At 37.9% G+C, this 20,386-nt stretch overlaps 1 protein-coding gene across 1 annotated transcript in view; it reads left to right on the top strand.

Annotated features, from left to right (window-relative positions):
- LOC112145770 (integrin alpha-5) overlaps positions 1-20,386 on the top strand; it is a 54,605-nt gene that overhangs the window by 2,127 nt on the left and 32,092 nt on the right. The window contains exons 2-10 of the mRNA XM_024271212.2: positions 8,299-8,423; positions 11,744-11,844; positions 14,595-14,718; positions 14,801-14,862; positions 14,932-14,977; positions 15,052-15,177; positions 18,109-18,153; positions 18,331-18,374; positions 18,692-18,748. Coding sequence (XP_024126980.1) covers positions 8,299-8,423; positions 11,744-11,844; positions 14,595-14,718; positions 14,801-14,862; positions 14,932-14,977; positions 15,052-15,177; positions 18,109-18,153; positions 18,331-18,374; positions 18,692-18,748 — 730 coding nt within the window. The remainder of the gene's footprint in view (positions 1-8,298; positions 8,424-11,743; positions 11,845-14,594; positions 14,719-14,800; positions 14,863-14,931; positions 14,978-15,051; positions 15,178-18,108; positions 18,154-18,330; positions 18,375-18,691; positions 18,749-20,386) is intronic.

The raw sequence follows: 20,386 nt of genomic DNA, 5'->3' as shown, positions 1-20,386 counted from the left end.
AACAAAATGTAATCAAGAAAACATGAAAAAGGTAAAACACACATTGGTTAGTATCTTAAAAGTAACATAAAATTTGAATGTTAAATTTGCATGGTAAATTGCCAAATATTGTAGCAGCTCCATTATGGAACAAAAATTGTCTGATTTTTTTAAATTATAGCGGTGATCTTGTCAGAAAACATAGTTGGATTTGCAGAAATGTAAATGTATTGCACCAATCTTTCTGAGATGTGTGANNNNAAAAAAAAAAAAAAAAAATACTCAAAAGCGATTTTTTTAGAAGACGCTGTAACAATAAAGCTCCTCTAAAATCTGTTTATGCAGCCAGCTGTTCCCAGCTGCTGTTCTGCAGACGACCAGGTGATCCAGCCTTATGGAATGACATAAATGTTGCACAGCTTCACTGTTTATGATGACCTGCAACATCTGGATGGTAAAAATTCCAGAATCCAAAAGGAAATTGTTTACCTTTCCCCGGCCTTGTTTCAGTGAGCTCCTGTGAGCTGAAAGTGGTGTTGCGGGATAATCGCTGAGATGTTGATTCAGGCTCTTTTCTGCAGTTTCACTGAACAAATCCTCGCTTTGTCCTCGGCCAAATTCATGTGTTGGCATCTCACAATCGTTGCTGAACATCTTCATGTGAATCCAGGTTAAACAACAACAGGAAAAGGACGATTTCCTGGTAATACTCTGCTGATGAGACCTTTTTTTTTTTTTTTTGCTTGCTGTCAGGCGTTTTGACAATTGCTGCCTTGTTTGACTGAATGTAGTCTACGTCTGCTACTTAACTCTGTTAAAGTTTATTTGTCTGGTTTCAGGAGGTGTTGCTTCTCATGCAAGGCTCATCCTCTTTCCCAATCCCTATATGCTGCTGGTGATTAAAGACCGACTCTGATCATCTTTTGATCTATTTTAAAACTGTCTTTTAATTTTGATTATGCCGTTTTTAGCAATAATAATAAAAATAATAAAAAAAACTTGGGTCATTTTCTGGAATGTGGCAGTAGTATTAGAAATTAGCCTCTAGGTTGTGGGTGGGAGTGCTGGTGGGGAGCAACCTTGCCCCCCTTCCCCTGCCCATTGATGAGAGCTCTCTGTTTACACATTCTCCTGCTAGCTTAAGCCTCGTTTTCCACTGTGCGTACGTTACAGTCCAGTTTAGAATGGATCAGTCTAAACGGTCTATGTGTAGCACCTACTACTAGCACACAGTGGATTCAATTCTGTCACTATTAATATATGAATACATTTTGTTATACTTATCCACCACGTCTTGAAGTCCGGTCAGTGAAAATATTGTCCGACTATAACTGGTCTGTGAACACACGGAGCAGCTCGTTAGCATTAGTATCATGCTAATGCTACATCGTGGTCACCAAATCAACACTTTCATTAAACTTTATATTGCTGCTATAAGTTTAGCGGATTTGTCTTCCAGCTCTGATTGGATCGCGTTAAAGATCACTAGATGTTCCGCTGCTTCATCAGCCAAAACTAAACGTTACACGGAGAAGATTAGCGGAAATGACCGTGGGGGTGTTGTGTGTCTCATGAACGTTTGTTTATCTTGCATTCGAACAATAGAAGTGGAGAGGTCCAAAAACAATCACCAAAAGTAGAGCTAATAAACATAAATAATTCTATATAATTTTTTACTCTCCATGTGGCGACTAAATCTCTAACTTTTACTCGCCAAAGAGGAGAAACTGCTTGCAACTGGCGAGTGTCAATTTCAGACCCTTCAAAATAAAAGTCTATTGTGATAGACTCATTCCTCTATCAAGAAAATGTTCAATCATGATATCTATCGTTATTGTTTTGTCACTCAGCCCTAAATGGAAATGCTCAATATATCAGACCGTACCAGAGTCTAGTCTCAGTGGAAACGAGGCATTAGAGTCCCTCATTGGAGCTATCCAGCCGTGCAGTTTAGAGCTATATACCAGCTCAGAAGAGGAAAATGAAGACGTACATGGATCTAGTCGTCTACAAGTGGATGCATCTGAGCTTGTGCCCCGCCCGCAGGGTACTTTCTATGTAACAAATACAATCTTTTTCAAATGGAATTTTTCGTCTGCTCCTGATTCACAACAATTTGGCTAAAGAAATACTCAGAAATACAATTTTAAGCTTCACTTTCTTAATATATGTAGTCAATCATCAGAAAAATTTCAAAAGAACATGTTAAAACACCACAACTTTATCAAAGTTGGTCTTTGAAATGCTCTTAAAGAACTACTTAATACCCTTCATTTAAAAAATTCCCAGTTTTGTTTTGCATGAAACCATATTGGCAAAATCTGATTAAAGTTTTGGTAAACATTCACTGGAGTAAACATCATAGACTCCAGTGAATCCATCTTCCCATCTGTAGAATGTGTGTACAGCATCTCTTACATCATGACAGTGTTGTCACTGATAGAGAATGCGATGCCTAACGTCACGCTGGGACTCCATTACATTCCCACTTGCTCTGAAGGGTGTTGTGTTCTTGGAAGGATTCTGCTTTTTGTACCCCGGGGGGGTGGTGCTTTCTTTCATGCACATCACAGCTCCCTAAATCATCTCTCACCCCATTTTTAATGCTCATAAACAAACGCTAAACACATCTGTCTACCCCAAAATGGTCTGAATGAGTTCCAAGATTGCTACAAACATTTATCACCATTGAAGAAGCTAATAAAACTCTGCATGTGAATGTCAAACACAGAAACAGCTGAAGGCATTTGAGAGCAGCAAAAATTGTTTACTTTAATAATTGAGGAAAATTTGTTGCAATGCTCCTGCATTTATCAGCAGATCTTGGATCTGGCTGCACATTTCTATTTCTGCTGCTGGGGTCTGCTTTGTGTCTTATTTAGTTGCTGTTTGACTCTCTGTCTGGTCAAATCTTGAATTATTTTAGAGGCAGCAGCCTCTGTTGAAACTACTGTATTTTCTGCACTGTAGGGCACTTTAGACTGGAAAGTGCATTTTTAATAAATGATCTATTTTTAAATTGATGTCATATATAGGGTGCACTGAAAGGTGCAGTAAGCGAGACAGAAAGTTCTTAGTCCTGATTATGGTTTTACTGTGTTTTAGAAAGATCATCCTTATTATGTTTCTAGAAAATTGGGGGCACAATAATTTGGCCCCATTGCCGAGCTCCAATTCAGAGACAAAGTTCTATTACAGAAAAAAGGACACCAAAGTGTGCGAGAAAGTGAATTCAGAGTTCGGTTTTGAGTTTGTAAAGCCCTTCTAGTTGTTGTGTTTCTATTACAGCCTAGTAATCTGCTTTCACTCAATCTAAAGGTTTGTTTTATAACTGATTGTTTGAGCCTGACAGTGAAGCTGAGCGGATTTTATGTGGAAAATAATCTTGAAGAGGGTTTCTCCTGCAATTGATTTGCTTTATTCTCCTCTGTTCCGTGTGCTCGTTTGAGTGTTTTTATGGTGCACAGACCCTGTACTGGGTGGTCGTTTTTAATGACAGGAAATGATATAAACAGGTTTTGGTGTTGTTGGATGCACAGACTTAGCTGTCAGCTTTTAGCATATAAACCTTAAAATGTTTCCTTGCTGACCTTAGATCCGTTTGTGTTGTGTATCTGTGTTTGAGTTGCTTCTTTTGATTTTGTTGAGTTTTTATGCAAAATTAAGCGCATCAAGTGCATGAACGTTGTCCATCATCTGATCTCACTATTACATCAGTAAATGGGTCAATATCTAAATCTAGTGTCAGGTGAACCTAGAGTTAACTAAGTCTGTTTCCCAGCCTTATGTTCTTCCATCTTTTTCATAGGAAGTTTTCTGTTTATTGCTCATGACATGTTTACTAAAGCCGCTGCTCAGGAAGAAAATATTTAGATGCAGTCTAAGATCTACTAACATCCCAAATAGGAAAAACATGTCACCCAAATAAACAGCATTTCACAGCTTTACTTTGACCCACATTTGGTTTCGAAAAACCAATTTGATCCAGATTGAGTTTGTCTGGAGAAACTTTGAGGACCAGACAAGTCCCCATAAAACCTAAAGTAACTCTTGTCGTTATGGGACATTGAGCTGTTTGATCTGGATTATAAATTATGTGTAGTCTGTGATCTTTGGGATATGTGTGGCCCACATAAATTCATCCAATGGTGTCAGGTTTTATATATATATATATATATATATATATATATTTATATACACACAACACGTCATCATTTATTAAAGCTAAATAACGGTAACCAAATCGCGACAAATGGTTCTTTATGTTGTTGTACTTCTTTATTATTGTACATTGAGATTTTTATTATGTATTCTTATGTAAGCTGCTGAAAAACTTAATTTCCCCAAGGGTGCCATCCCAAAGGGATCAATAAAGCCAAGTCTAAGTCTAAGGCTGCCACAGCGTGCATTAATTTTTGATAAAGCACACTTTATCAAGCACTATCCTTCTTATGAAATTGTCATTTACAAAAGAAATATAATTTCATTTAATCATTAGTACTTTATTCTTGTTATTTTTTCAGATTAGATAACTTTTTTTACATCACTATTTCAAATTTCAAATTTTCTAATTTCAAAATGTACCTATCCTTTCATCATATTCCTGCTTGTAATGTCAAATTAAAGACATTTCATTACTCCAGAAATTATTATACCTGTCACAGATCAAGTATCAAAATGGACTGCTTTATAATTGTCACCAGAAAAGATTATTGCAATATTCCAGAAATTATTACCTATTGCAGTTAGAGTGTCAAAATGGAGTTAATGTAATAAAGTGGAGTGCTTAATTATTATGAACAATAAAGATTATTGCATTAATTATCATTAGTTATTATGAATCCTTTTTTTAGTTAATATTTCTTTGTCACAGTTGAAGTTACACATATGGTTATGATGTTTAATGAAAGGTCCATATTCTGCAGATAGCTATAAGGGGAAAACAATCAAATTTTGAGTAATTTGTTTTATAGAAAATAACTTTCTATGATGTCACACCAACATAAATCCTCCAAATGCAATGTCAGTACAAGTATATCAGGTATGGTAAGAGATGAGAGATGTGTTCTTCTTCTACTGTTGTTTTATGGCAGATGACACACCTGAAATGTCTTTTTGTTCAGGTTCAGTTTTGACGCTGTCTGTTCTCCCAGCTCCAGTCTCACCTGGTTTCATTCAATAATCATCCACAGCTGTCCTCATTCAAGGCAATCATCCTCAAAACATTTAAGTGTCTGGTTTTCTGTTTGGTCGTCTTCTCTTGTCACACTTTTTAAAAATCACTTCCTTTCTTTGTGGTTTTGTCGTGCTTTCAGGATATAAATAAAGTTTTGAAGTTTCCTGCATTTTGGGTCCTATACTTCTGAATCCTGACATTGATCATAGAAGCCAAAAAGCTGTATCTTCAACCTACTTAACAAGCCAGATTTGGTGTAAAGATTTCTATGATGTTCAGATAGTCTTAAAAGAACATGACATGGTGTAATCTTTCCAACTCATCCACCTGTTTGTATTTATACTCCATGCAGAAAGACTTTGAAAGGAGGATCAAACATATGAATCTTTAAGTGGAAAAAAAAAATCCTGTCTCCTTGTTGACCTCGCGTCGCCTCTGAGTCACTTCACTGTTTGCAGATGTTCTGGCTGATCATGACTATTAGGAAAGGAATCCTGATTTCAGGTCCAAACAGATATGTCCCACTGGTAAACACCACTTTGAGGAGCTTAATCCTGGCTGTCAAGTTTTCATTAGCTTTTCACAGACTCTGATGCACATGCTTCAGCTGCACGCATGGGTGATTGTGTCATGTTCTCTTTCAAAAACAGGCGATTTAAAACTCCAAACGTGCTTGTTTCAGTGGCTCTACTGCAGCTTTGCAGAAAAGCTTTTGCTGTCGTGAAAATATTCCACACTGATGTCATGCTGGGAAGTACAAAGAGTGTGCCCAATTTCTGTTATTCCCATCAGTCACTAGCATCCTCAGTTGCTGAAGACAAGGCCCTTTATTTTAAACTAGAAATGCCTTAACCCTATATAACCATTCAAATCAAATATGATACACTCATTTCTGAAACCGCTATCTCATTGGCATGATCCAAACTGTCCTTAAAAACCTATTGGATGTAACGTGGTCCATATTTTCTACCCTGTAGTTCCTCATTATTCCACTAGAGGCAGTAGAAGAGCTCATTTCAAAATGGCTGCCTCCATGAAATCTCAAAAACCCTTTTGGCGGGAAAAATTTAGCTAATTTAAAAAAATTTCTGGTGAGAATGTATCATGTATTGTTGTTCATTATTTTGAATGACTACTTGCTGCATTGAAAGAATGTAAAATTTGTTGAGAATAAGTAATTTATAGTACAGTTACGCCATGTTGAAATATGTTGATCAACTAATTGACAGTGGGTGAATAAGATTCTGTTTTCCTGAACACTCGTGTCAGGATTTTTGCATCTTAAACTAACATTGTGAACAAAAGCATACTAAATATATATGTCGGAAAATGTTTGTTGTGGAGTTTGGAAAAAGTCTTAATTTAAAAAAATGATCAAAATTTTGATGTAATGGGCTTTATTGGGTTCATTTCTGTAAATGAGTTTTTTTTTATTTGTACATTGAAGCAAATGTTTGCAAAAATGGAGAAATATAGTAAAATTGAAGAGTTAAAACCGAATTTAATGTTCCTTTTGGCAATGAACCTCTGCTCAGACAACTGCTTCACCCACATTTACGCTTTTGTTGTTGCAGTAGACTGCTAATGCTACACACCGGTCATGTGACATGCTTTCAAGAACGCACTAAAAGCGCATTCAGTATATGGGGTTTTTCGCCGGACCGCTGCTATCCAATACTAGCGTATGTCTGCCACCCACAGTGGAAAGAGTTTTGGTGAAATGCCAGAGCCATGCTAATCTCGTGAATCTTGCTCCAGGCTTTTTCTTTCTCTATTCCAATAAATGAAAAAACTTGGTGTCATAGAATTCCAGACGGGCACAAATCGCAATTATTAATTTCTCCTACTTGATCAGTTTTCAAATGTTATGATCTGAACATTTTTGTTAGAACTTCTCCTTTTGAGAATCCATGTAATGCTGTATGCTAAGAACAATCTCATTATTTCACTAATATAGTTTACAGTATTAATAAAAACACCTTCAAATCATATAGTAGATTATGAATGTATTTCTAAATAAATGTATATAAATGCGTAAACTCAAAATCAAAAGAATAAAAAAAAAATCAGAATCAATTCGATTCAGGCTCTTGTGAATCAAATCTAATCGTCTCTGGAATTATAACTGATACCCAGCCCTACAGTCAATTGCAGCATTTAAACTTTGATGGTCACATGATCCGTTTTTTTTCCTGCAATCCTGAACTCTGTCAGTGGCACGCTTCTCTTTGTGTAGTAATGTAGCCTTAAATAAATTACAGTAAATAATATATGTAAAACTTGAATTTTCATAGATATTAAATCTAAAAACATCATTAAAATTGTACCACAATAAAGACCTGATTTTCCTAAGTTTTATATTTGAAAAACGGTGCAAACCTGATGACACATAAAAAGAATTTGCACCTGATTTGCCAAGCAAGGACAAATGGTGCACACAATTCATGTTGCTCTTTTGCCATTGATGCAATAGGATTAGGTTTTGGCAGAATGTGCAGAAAATTGGAGGCAGTAGATACAAATGGATCAACGTAGCGCACGCAATGGGATTTATCAAATATGAAGTGAGCATGCAGGTGCTAACCAGCAAAACTTTACTCACAAATGACTTCAGCCATCATTTTGAGAAGGAGACGTTGACTTGAATCTGTTTCTAACTACATTTCTTTGAAAAGTGGGGTTTGTACTCCCACTCAGACAGTGATTAATGCTAATTCCTGCTGGAGTTTGTGCAGGGAAATGTGAGCATCCGTCATCTGGTGTAACATCCAGCAGGTAAAAGCAGTGAAGATCTGTGGAAACACTCCTGGGAATTAAATTGCTCTTTACGTTTTTATACAAAAGACAGTTCTGATGAATCTTAAAACTCCCCATAACCACGTGGTGAAGCTCTCTTCCATTTTTTTTTGCAGTCATTTTATGTATACATTAACATAGCTTCTTCCTGTAAAGATGAGTTTGAGAAATAACTACTTTGATGTTTCTCTTTGTCTCTATGACTCCACTGAAATGTCCCTATACACAAATGTTCAAATGTAACTCCACACCCTATAAATTTCCCCTCAAGAAAGTTTAAATTCAACTAAAACAGTATGTTTTATATATTTTTTTGGTTAGAATTAACACATTTTTCTGTTGTTTAGCATCAGCGTTTTGATTGGCGCTCCGAAAGCCAACACAAGCCAGCCCAACATCACGGAGGGAGGAGCTGTGTTCCTGTGTCCCTGGCGCCAGTCTAACTGCAGCATTATCAACTTTGATGAGCAAGGTAGGTTATCTAAAAAAAATTGGATCAATAGCTGAGTAATCGATCAAGATTACCAGTACAAACTTAACCTTAAGCCTTAGTCACATGCAGCTGTTGGGAGTATTTTGGGTTTCTGGTTTGTCTGGGTCCATTGATGGTCTTAGATAGTAGCGGCCACATCTTAAGGGTAATGCAGGTGTGTTTTGTAGTTCCATTAAGGCTCATACAGCCACCTCAAATTTTCATGTGAGGGTGTGTGTGTGTGTGTGTGGAAAGCATATCAAGGAATATTTGTAAGGATAATTAATATTAGTTGCACCAGTTAAGAAGTTCAGGTGATGCTGCTGTACGGTACTCTCATGCAACCCTCTAGTTGTCAGTAAGGTGCACGCACTGGCTCCTTGCCGACCAGATGTGGGGTGTGTGGGGTATACGTATCCCACAGTGAACACCCAAAGGATGGCCACGCAAAGTTGAGCACTGATTGAATTCTAACAGTCAAGCTGCTCAAAGGAACAGGCCCTTGTGCAGTGTGGAGTATTTGGGGTTGTTGAAAGAAATGAAAAATCCGTACGTGCCTGCCTCTCACCTATACATCCAACCAACCCTTACTTACTCATCCGTGTAAAGCATTTACTAAGATTTGTCGCCCTCGACATACCTATAAAAAAATTAGAATGAACATTTTCGATTAACCGATTGAACTACAACTTTGATGGTTTGATATGTGGGCCACTTGTGTGTCCCGTATAAATGTGCCAATTTTTCTCCTGCAGACATCTTGTATCCACCTGTAAGCACAATTGTGACTATTGTCTGGTGCATCTCCATTGCGTTGCCACAAAGAATATATAGAAATAGGAATGTTTATGTCCTCTTTGTCATGTCTGGGTCTGCTGTCTATCTCTCCGCAATGCTAGCTTAATGCAGAAGTTCTAATCCTAGCCCGTTGACGTGTTGAGTTTGTTACGTTCAGCAGTGTTTGCCCCTCCTCCTTTGCCCTCATCTGGTTGCCACAGCTGCATTACGTTTGTCATTAGTATTTCAGGTATTTAAGTAATTTTCTTTTGGTCTTTCAGCGTCGCAGAGTCTTGTGTTGTCCCCTGTTATTTGCGTTCTCTTTGGAGTACTGTTTTGGTTATCAAACATTTTTGTTAATTCACTATCTGGATTTGAGTCCTTCCTGCTCCTGGGTTCCTTTTTGGCTGATGCCGTTAAAGAGTTTGCGTAAAAAGCCCGAGAAACTTTCAGAAAACACATCTGGATTTCAAAATAAAGACTTCTGTTGTACTTTAAAGGGGCCATATCACAATAAAACAACTTTTTGAGCTTTTAAGTGTATCATAGTGTTCATTCCTCACTATAAAGAACCCCAAAACAGTATTTTGATACGTTAACGTATTTCTGAGTAGTCCTCTAAAAACCTGCACTCTCAACAGCAGCCCCTCCCATACCCACAAAAACGAGCAGGTCCTCACGTGCTGATGTCACAACGTGAGACAGCCCCTCTTTGAGCCCTACCCTCCTGGCTCATGCACAGCTTGCGCAGCTGGCCAAGAAACACTTATTCGGTTTAGCATTCAAACTTTGTGCAGTGGCATAGAGCATATGGCCTGGCGAGGAATCTCCATGACATGTTGGAATAAATCCTTAACGTATCCAAGAGTGGCGCAAGTAGACTGGGAATATTTGAGAAGACGGCAGGAGAAAGGGAGCAGACTATTTCCTGGTGGAAAAGCGAGTAACAAATTGGGAGAACTGGTTTACAAGTGTATTATTGAGCAACAGCAGAAAAGTAAATGGATCCGCAAGAAAGCGAAGATGATTTTTGATTCAGATATTGTCATTTCAATAAAGCACGCACAAGGAGCAAAAGGTTGAGCCTCAGAGATTGAGTTGTTTTGAAAGGAGTCCAAAAAATAACTCATATTTCAAAAATAATTTGTTTTTTAGTGTTCCAAATGAAATATAAGATCATTTAAATGGATATAGTTTACTCTGAAAGACCAAAGAAAATGGCAGTATGGCCTCTTTATCAATGAAACTTGATAAAATTATATTTCATATTGAAGTTGTTGTGCCCACACGATAATGCACGTGTGACACTGCAGATAACAACGGCGTCCATTTTGGAAGTACAAAAACACATAATTTATGACACAAAACATGCATTTTACAAGGATACAGTGTGGATGGAGAGGGCATTGGTCCAGATTACCAAAGTTATGGGTGAACTACTCGACATGGGGGGGCAGGACAAACCACTCCTCTGGACGCTGGAGGGAATAGGGAATGTATCAGAGACGCAATGGAGATGATGTAAACTAATTGTGTGATAGACTCGCAACGCAAGGCAGACACACCAGTGTAACTCCGGCGTTAGACTGTTACCACAGCTGTAGTTGGGCATAGAAGCATCACTTTTCCCAGTTAAATAGGTAACCGGGCAGACAGTCATTTCTTTCTGACATGCTAAAATAGACCCCCAGAGGATTTATGTAACGTCCTGAGTCACACAGGTTGACCTCTGGGTGAGAAGTGCTGTCATGTTTTAAACGCCTCCAGCTGAATTCCTCATCATGAGGCGTACATGGTTGATATTAAAGGTTTCGATTTTCCTCATATGAACTACGGGTTCTTTGCACTTTGAACTCAGTAATACATGCGTAACCCTGTCAGGAAATGAACCCCCCTCCCCCCACCAGAAAAGCAGGAAGCGATAAGACATGCCATCTGAGGATCACAGGCTTATCACAAGCGCTCGCATGCTCATTTTGGAGTTGCGGTTTACGCAGATCGGAAAGTGTGTCTGTGTTGACGAAATACAAACACACACCCACAGTTTGTTTACAAAGTTGGATTATGAGTGAAGAACAGCAGAAAATGGCTTGGGAAAACCCGATTTACAAAAATAAAAAGTCTTGTTTCTGGAGATGAGTTATTACAGAGGGCTACGATTGTAAAGCAAAACCACTCAAAGCTCGAGTGTTGCTCAAATTGCAAAATTACCACCCGTATGTTTTTACTGGGACCGCTAAAAGCAGATCCTTTTGATGAAGTACAGCTGTGGAGTTACAGCTACAAGACTGCTTGAGCTGTCTGATCTGAGCTGCAGCCCTGAATGTGGTTTAAGAGTACAGACCTGGAAGGGGGTCGTAAATCACCCATGGGAGAAGCCCCGCGTTTCGGAGCATGTACAAGCGTCAAAAAGTTCTGAGTCAGACTTCCACCAATGCAAAAGTTTCCTCCAAGCGTGTTTAAAGGAATTAAATCATTGTGGTGGCTATAAATCTGTTTTGCAACCGCAACATATTTTAAACTTTTTTTTTTTTCTTCCACAGGTGACCGGTATTTTTATGTAAATGATGTTTACACTCAAGTTGAGTTCAAGTCCCATCAGTGGTTTGGAGCTACCGTACGTTCCCATGGCAACAACACCCTGGTAAGATGCCATAGTTTTGTTGATGTACAGTGCAGATGCTGTGCATTGTGGGTGTTTCATTGTTTAAACTGCAAAGTAGAGTTGTTTTAGTCACTAAAAACAGTCGGATGACAATCTTAAAATAATAGGCATTTATCGATTGGTGCTTAAATCAATTACTTTCATCTTTTTCAAGCAAGAAGCAATTTTGCTGATTTGTAAATTTGAAAAAAGCACCTACGACAATAAAATTGTAACAAATTGCAACAACAGCAGCTGCATAGTAAATGAATACATTGTTTTGCCTATAGTTTCAGTGTGTAATGTCTATGATTTCAACCAGTTATTTTTTATTGCTGTACTTTAACACTACTTGTGACAATTAAGGAAATTAAACTTTCTCCCCTTTTTTCCTCTTTTTTTAAGTGTGCTACATCTTTGAAATCTATATTTCAACCAATTAAGATTTAGGCTCTGGCTCTGTCCAACAATGTATAGTTGTACCATAATTTTGTCCAATTTATAATCTTTTGGTCCATGGTTGAAATGTCCTTTTCCTGGTTCCAGTTTCCCATGGTTATATATAACTTGTGTATAAATGTACGTCAACATGGTAACTCCTAAAGAAGAACTTGATCATCCTTTGAGCTATTGTAAAGGTGTTTCTAGTTGTGTTTTATTTAGTTTTACGCTGTTTTTATCCAAATATTAAAAACCTGTTGTTTTCTAGGACATAGTTTCTGTAGAGCAGCAGTAGTTTATTCGAAATCTGCCATGCTCTTTTTCAAATGGCAATTTTTTTCGCTCTGCTCCTGATTTATGACGATTTGAACAAAAAAATACTAAAAATGCACTTTTGAGCTTGATCTACTTTACTTATGTTCTCCATCAGAAAAATGCCACTAGATCATGTTAAAAACACCACAAACAGTTTTCATCGTAGCATTTCTACAAGAGGAGTCCACTTGTTTGAGAAAACTTCAGCTTTTATGTTATTGCTGAGTCATTTTTTTCCCCACAATTATTAGATTAGTAAAATTGACTAATTTAGATTAAGCTGGGAGGATAGCTACTTCCTGGTCACTTTTAATTAAGGATGAGAGTAATTAACAAACATCTGATGTTTGGATGCTAAACTGCAGCTGCACTTGGAGGGGTGGATCAAATGCGTGTTCTATGCAGTCGTTTCTAGGGAGACAGATGCCCACTGGGACTGTTTGTAAATGGCTGGAAGAAATGTTTTGCACGTAATTTATTTTTACTTCTGTAGCTCATTCTTAATATATAGTTATAATAATTATCTTCTGGCAAAATTTGCTTGATTTTTGCTGGATAGGCTCCAGCAACCAAATAAGAAATGAACTGATTTAAAAAATAGGTGGATGGATAATTGGTTTTACTGGAATGATTTGGTCTAATGTGGGTTATAACAATTGTGAATATCTTTTTTTTATAACCTGGTTTTGTGCAAAAAAAATAAAATACAAAAGCCAGCCTTTACAGTGCTGTTATTAAAAGTTCAATAAAAAACAAAAGATTTGTCTCGCTTATAAATTTTATTTGTAAAAAGTGCAAAGGTGGCACCCTTTGACTTTACATATCTGAGAAAAAAGACAACATCAGATGTACAAGGTGATCTTTATCTGTTCAAACCATTCCACTAAAAGTCCATGAAGTACATCTGTTTGGTTTCTGCTCCTCACTGTCACAAATGTCAGAGGAAATTCCTCTGGGCCTCTTCAGGTGATTTTCAAACAAGCCCCAGATTCTGATGGATTGGGTTGTTCAGTTGGTTCACCCCCAGCAGCTGCAGTGAGTGGACTGAGGTTCAAAAACGGGCAACAAAGAGATCAAAAGACAGAGAAAAATCCACAAACACTTGTGTGTAATAATTGGTTTGATGTGTTGTGTTGTGGGACCAGAGTAGCTCAAAATTGGCTGTGAATTGAGACGTTGGTCATTAAACCTCCCATGAAAAAGGTTATATAAAAGATTATCTCTATGGTGATGTCACCAATTTGTACATTTTTATTTCTACTTAAAAGTTGTTAGAAAAAAAAAAAAGTAAAAACAATAGTCGTCACACTGCAGAAAATTGCTTATTGTCCATCGTCCAAGGAGGACAGGTTACAGTGTAAAGACGGGTAACTGGCTTGGTTGCTGGTCGGCCATGGTTTTGATACAACTAAGGCAGGAAACATCTTAGACTTAGTTTGAAATTTTTCTTTTCTTACTGAGTCCTCACCATTGATTTTACAGAACTGGACCGAGTGAGTGTGATGTCTCCCACATCACACTCACTCACGTTACTTCTGGCTATAACCCAATAAAGTCAAGTCACTTGCCCTTTTTTTCACTGTATAGACAACGCCAAGTCGGAGCCAGACATAGTCAGTATGGTCAGAGTTGGTCTGAGTCATTGTTTTTATGGCAACCAGTCCCAATTAGAGTGAGCTTGTTGGAAGGCCACACCCCTACCTCTTTTAAACGGGTTCAAGAGAATCTATGAGATGTTTTGAATATTTAACATTAAGACATCTACTTTTATTGAGTCATCTGATAGTTTATAATTTGAATATTTTGTCCTACAGAAACATTATCATAAAACTAAACTGGTATTAATAAGAACAAAAAAGGTAATTTTTCAATATAAGTCTATGGGATTTTGGCTTCTTGGAAGGAGAGGGTACTTCCGGTTTGGAATGTGATGAGGAAGGGGTCACTCAGTCCTGTTCTCATATACAGTCAATGGTCTCTACTATGGTTTTCAGGCTTGCGCTCCAAGGTATTACTGGAGGACTGAACGTGACTTGCCTTTTGCTGATGTTACGGGAACTTGCTTCCTCTCTGTGGACGGTCTCAAGACATTTGTGGAGTTCGCCCCCTGTCGAACAGGTGAGCTCACAAAGGGATTGTCCCTACAGCTCAGGTGTTTTCAATACAGCAGATTCTTACTACTGGATGTGACTTCCTACAGAAAGACATGGACCTGCTGGACAGGGCTATTGTCAGGGGGGATTCAGCGCCGACTTCACTAAGGTAACGGCAGTATTTGGTGGAGTATTTCTGGTTAGATTCTTAGACGGCTGTTGTGTACGTGTTTTGCAGGATGGCAGGGTGGTTCTTGGAGGACCAGGTAGCTTTTATTGGCAAGGTGAGCTCACAGTGATGGGGAACCCTACAGGACTGAGACATCTTTGAAGTGCCTGACACCTATCCATCCTGTAGGTCAGCTGATTTCAGCCACGACTGAGGAGATCGTCAAGGCCTACTATCCTTCCTACTTCCTGCTGTCAGTTGCTGGGCAGATTCAGACTCGACAAGCGCAGGGAAACTACGACGACAGCTACCTTGGTGAGAAATTCACCTGGGGTGATCAAAAGTTTCAATTACAAACACATCTCTTTAGAGCTCTAGAGTTTGCTATATTTGATTTAAAATTGTTTATTTCAAGCAATTGAAGCACAATACAATCAACCGAGGTTTATATTCGTACAAAGACATGTCAGACATGGGATAACTAGGCATCAAACTATAGATTGCTTGAAAGGGAGTGGAAGGAAACGAACTTGTATAATCCCACCCCGGCTCTACCTTACCATTATCTTTACATGAATTATCAGTATCCGGTTCCTAACTTATAATCAGACATTTATACCTTACAAACACAGAGACAAACAAAAGAGGCGTGGTGCAAAATGTTTAAGTGGTGCAAATCTTGAGAATCTTGCTCCAGGCTTTTTCTTTCACAGCTCTACTCTGATTTATGAAGGACTTGGTGTCATAGTTCTGACCGGACACAAACCGCAATTATTAATTTCTCCTTCATAATCAATTTCCAAACAGTTGGTATTTTTGTGTTTCGAAAAGGATGCTATCCATGCATCACTACTGTCTCTAAATGGTCAAAGTTCAACCGGTTCAGCTTTTAACTCTTTCAACAACTGTAGAGCCCAGAAACGGACTTGAAAGCTTGTGCAGTGATGCACAAATGTGCAAGTTTTGAATGCAGAAGCCCGAAACGTGCATATACACGCGTTTACACAGACTCTTCACTGGAAGTGGTTGATTGAACCAGTGTTCTGAGCCTGTTGTGAATGTAGCTTTAGAGATAAATTTATTTTGTCATCACCTCTCTAGAATGGTAGAGAACGCCTTCCAACCACAACACCGGCAACCCATTTTCCAGGAAAGAAACCCAATGATTGTATCTCCTCACCTTTGCTCTGCATTTGTAGTACAGTCCCCAGACAACTCTGGTGTTTTTGTTAACCTGCTGACCTTACCTCCAATGCTGCCATCTGGACAAAATTTAGCTAGATTCGACTCCTGGATTGTTTTCTTCAGAAGTACAACCCCCCCTCCCCCTGGAGGGTGAATTCTTTCTACATTGAACAATTAATTAAGTCTCTATTAAGACCCACCCTCATGTCAGATCCAAAGGAAACCATGAAAACATAAGAACTGAACTGCAGATGTTTAGTTCCTGGACTGTTCTTGTGTTATCTACATATTTGTGCCCCATTTAAAAACACATTCCAATGTATACAATGCAGACGGTAAATAACTAAGGAGCTTTTTCAATGAATAGTTTGTAACCTTCATGTCATTGAGTTCCAACTTGATTATAATGTTAAATTATGACTTTTAGGCTTTTTTTTTTTGCTCTCAAAAAGTGATTACCAATGTTAATTTTGCCATCAAATGTATTTGACACAAATTTAGGCAATATCCATTATTTAAAGGAAGGTAAGGAAGATAAGTTATCAAAACTGAAAGTGTTTTCTTATGATGATCTCAAAACTTTTCAGTTGAATGTTTATAAAAAAAAGCAATCATATAACTTGATTTTGTTTTTTCAGGATAAACTAATCGTAATCCAGTCAAAGTATGTCAAAAATTTAACACGTCCAAAAATTACTGTGTTGCAACCTCTGTAGAATTTGTGGTTTTTTTTTTACTATTTTTCTGCAATGGAAATCCAGAGAATCAAGTTTGATTTAAAAACTTTAAGATTTCTGCACCTTTTCAGCCTTGGACATTTAAGATTAAACTTTTTGTGTGTTTTAAAAACTGAAATAGCCTTGAAAAAGAGCAAATGTTTGTAAAAATTCTAATTCAATTACTTGGAAAAAAAGGTTAAACAGCACTGGCTGGGATAGGCTCCAGCATCCCCTTGACCTCTGGAGGGATGAATTGGGATATGAGTACCAACCATTGACTGTATAAGAAAAAAAACACTCACAATAAACTCACTCCAGATTGGCAACAGTACTTATAGATTCCATGACTCAGCTATGACTCACAGAGACTCAGGCCAATCGCTGAAGATGGGTTGCAGACGTTCCAAAATGGCGATAGCCGTTTCAGGACGTGACGGTGAAAGTGGTGGCCTACTTTCGCTAGGAGTGGAAGTAATGCATTTCCAATGGAGGACCTCGTGGCTCGAGAAGTCCATTATTTTTACAGTCAATGGCACAAACTGATGAATAATCTGATGTTCACAGATATTGCTAAGGGCATCATAATAAATATATGTTCAAATGTTAAAAAGTGTGAAAAAGCACATATAAAAGGCCTAATTTGAAGACCTAAATTCTAAATGTGCAAATTAATATCTAAACTTGTTTTTATACAGAAAGCTTAATATTGTTAAAACCTGCAATACAGGCTATAATATATCTTAAAGATGAATGCTAAAGGCTGGTTGTCTGGGAAGAACTGCATAGTGTTGTTTAAAAACGTTAGAAATAATCATAAAAAGTTCTTTGTAAACTTCGGAAACAAGCAAATATCATGACAGAAAATGTTTTCAAAAAGTTTAAAATTAACAAGAACGGGAAAAAACATCTCTTAACAAAGGAGCCCTAAATGCTGTGTGAGATTATTGATAATCTATTTCCAGTGAGTATAAATGTGCATTTTTTTTCTTCAGAAACATATAAAAGTCAAAGTAATCATCAAAACTATTTTAAGTAGGATGGAGCAATTCAACATTTGAATTATTAAGAGGTAAAAGTGTTGAAAATGCTTTAAAAATCATACTAATTTTGAAATATCACCATGAATCTCAGCATCCTACTACTAAAATGTGACTTTATTAGCTTTTTACTGCTGGTAGAAATCAACTTTTTTTGTGCCTAAGGTTTAAACAAGAGCTTTAATAACATTTGCTGAAATCAAATCAGATCCAGACTGTTGTATTTTCTTTGCACCGTAAAGATCTTAATGTGATCCAACAGCTGTTTTTTCTCTTTGCAACCCCCGCCCCCTCCTCTCCCGCAGGTTATTCTGTTGCCAGCGGCGAGTTTGGTGGGGATGGCGAGGAAGGTGAGGGTCGTATTTACAAAACACAGAGCCAGAATGCTCGGCCGAGCACGGCCTCCACACACATGTTTATGCTGTAACGGAAACGGATTATTAAGTACTTCAGGAAGCCGGCGCTTTTAGAGGATCCAAAAACTAAAAACAAAAGATGTAATGATGCTTTTCTTCTGTATTTTACAGACTTCATCACAGGAGTTCCAAAGGGACTCATGCTTTATGGTTTAGTAAGTTCTTTATTTTCTGCTGTCCCCTTTTTATTAAACTTCAAGTTTGAAATAACTAAAAAAAAACATTGGGGCATTAATAACAATAAAATAAAATGATCTGGAGGGCCAAATATAATTAGCCAGAGGGCCGGATCCGGCCCCCAGAGCTTGATTTTGACACATGTGCCTTAAGCTAAAGTCATGTTCAAGAATGCAGGCTTGGCATGTTCTTGAACGCTCATCCTAAAGTTTAAGAGGTGTTTGCAGGAAGAGATGGATGGATTTGTAAAATTATATCTGAGGTACTTCTGCTAACAAATCTTGTTTTATTTTAGGTGTCCATTTTAAACGGGACGGATCTGAAACCGCTGCTGAACTTGACAGGGGAGCAGGTATGTCCACCTGGAGTTTTCGTTTAACTCATAAAAGTGCTCATTCCATGTGGCACAAGGCCTGCAGCTTTTGGAATTTGCCCCTCTTGGACGGATAGTCAAAGGTCAGCATACAGTGTGCCCAGATAAAGGGGCTTACATTTATAGGGTAAATACCTCAAAACAGGATTCTTTAAGACCCACTTTGGTATCTGTAGACGATTAGATCCATGTATGTCTATGTTTTCCTCGTCTGAGCCTACTCCAAACTTTACATCTAGATTGATCCAAGGTTGCTTGGCATTTTTGTTGCGCCGCTAATGTTAGGGTGAGGGTGTGAGGGGCTGTAAGCTAGCTTCTGACCATAGATCCCGCCCACAAGTTGAATTTCTAATCAACTCTTGCCACTTTACAGTAACCATGTTCTAGAAAACGACACATAATTTGGGGTTTTGGTTAAAAACGACATAATCCTAATTAAGAGACCAATGGGAACGCTTTGAAAATAGATTAAAAGATGATTGGAGTGGGACTTTAAAGAAAAATGGTTAAAATTGTGTAATAAACCAGCTTCATCACACATATCTTGAGATAAATGATGCAGTAAAGTAATTTATGGTGTAAATTTTTGTGATTGTGCACTAAAAAAGGGCATATTTTGTTACTGCGTACTTAGTGTGGGGGCGGGTAATTTGTTATGACTCCAAGCCTTCACAAAAGGGGGTGGGGGGTACACTGGGTAAACTGTTAAATCACAGTGAGAGTTATCTGCGGTGAAGCTCTGGCTGACTGACACTCTGAACTGTGGGTGATCAGTCTGTGCTCTTAAGTCAGCTGTAAAAACACGCCGGATGATCCGTTCCAGGACTCAAAAAAACAACACAAGTTTATCTTTTTTAACTTTTGCTTTTAAAACACCGACAACATCAGCATTTCATTTATGCATCTTTTTTAAATTGACATTTTAGGCCAGCAAATTATGACACTTTTCACAACTTTAATGCACTGAGGTTGTTTTTCAGTTTCTTTCTCTTGTCAGAGGGTTATTTCAGGTTAAGTTGGGGCAATAAACGCTTATTTTTTATTTTTAGAGGATCATAAGCCAAAGAGAATGCAACAGAACTTTTCCATCTAGAGTATAATTAGAACGTTTATTCTATTAATCAAATAACCTGATGAATGGGCTGCATTCAGTGGCTGATATAGTCATAAACCAATAACTTATGCTCTTACATAAATTCCTTACAAAACAAGCTTCTTTAAGTGTTTTTAAGAGTTTTGAAAAATGATATGAAATTGAGAAATGGCATTAAAAATTGCTTAGAATTTTCTTGTTTTATTGTGGTGAAATTAGCAATGGACATGGTAAAGGAAGTAGGGTTATTTGAATCATCAAATTAAACTTTATTTATAATTTGAGCAGCTCAAAGCGCTTGTATGTTTAGTAGCACAAATAATAGGGGACCTATGTGCAAGAATGCCCCTGCGACAGACTGGCGACCTGTCCAGGGTGAACCCCGCCTTCGCCCTTCAGGTGCCGGGTTAGGCTCCGGCACCCCCGCGACCCCGAAAGGGAAGAAGCGGTCAAGACAATGAATGAATGAATATGCAAGAATTTAAAACTAAAACCGCGTTTTTTTTGTTTTGTTTTTCTGGATC

This window comes from Oryzias melastigma, linkage group LG5 (genome assembly GCF_002922805.2).
Source record: "Oryzias melastigma strain HK-1 linkage group LG5, ASM292280v2, whole genome shotgun sequence".
NCBI classification, from domain to species: Eukaryota; Metazoa; Chordata; class Actinopteri; order Beloniformes; family Adrianichthyidae; genus Oryzias; species Oryzias melastigma.
Note: the sequence above shows the minus strand (reverse complement) of the source record. Positions and strands in the feature narration are given on the sequence as shown.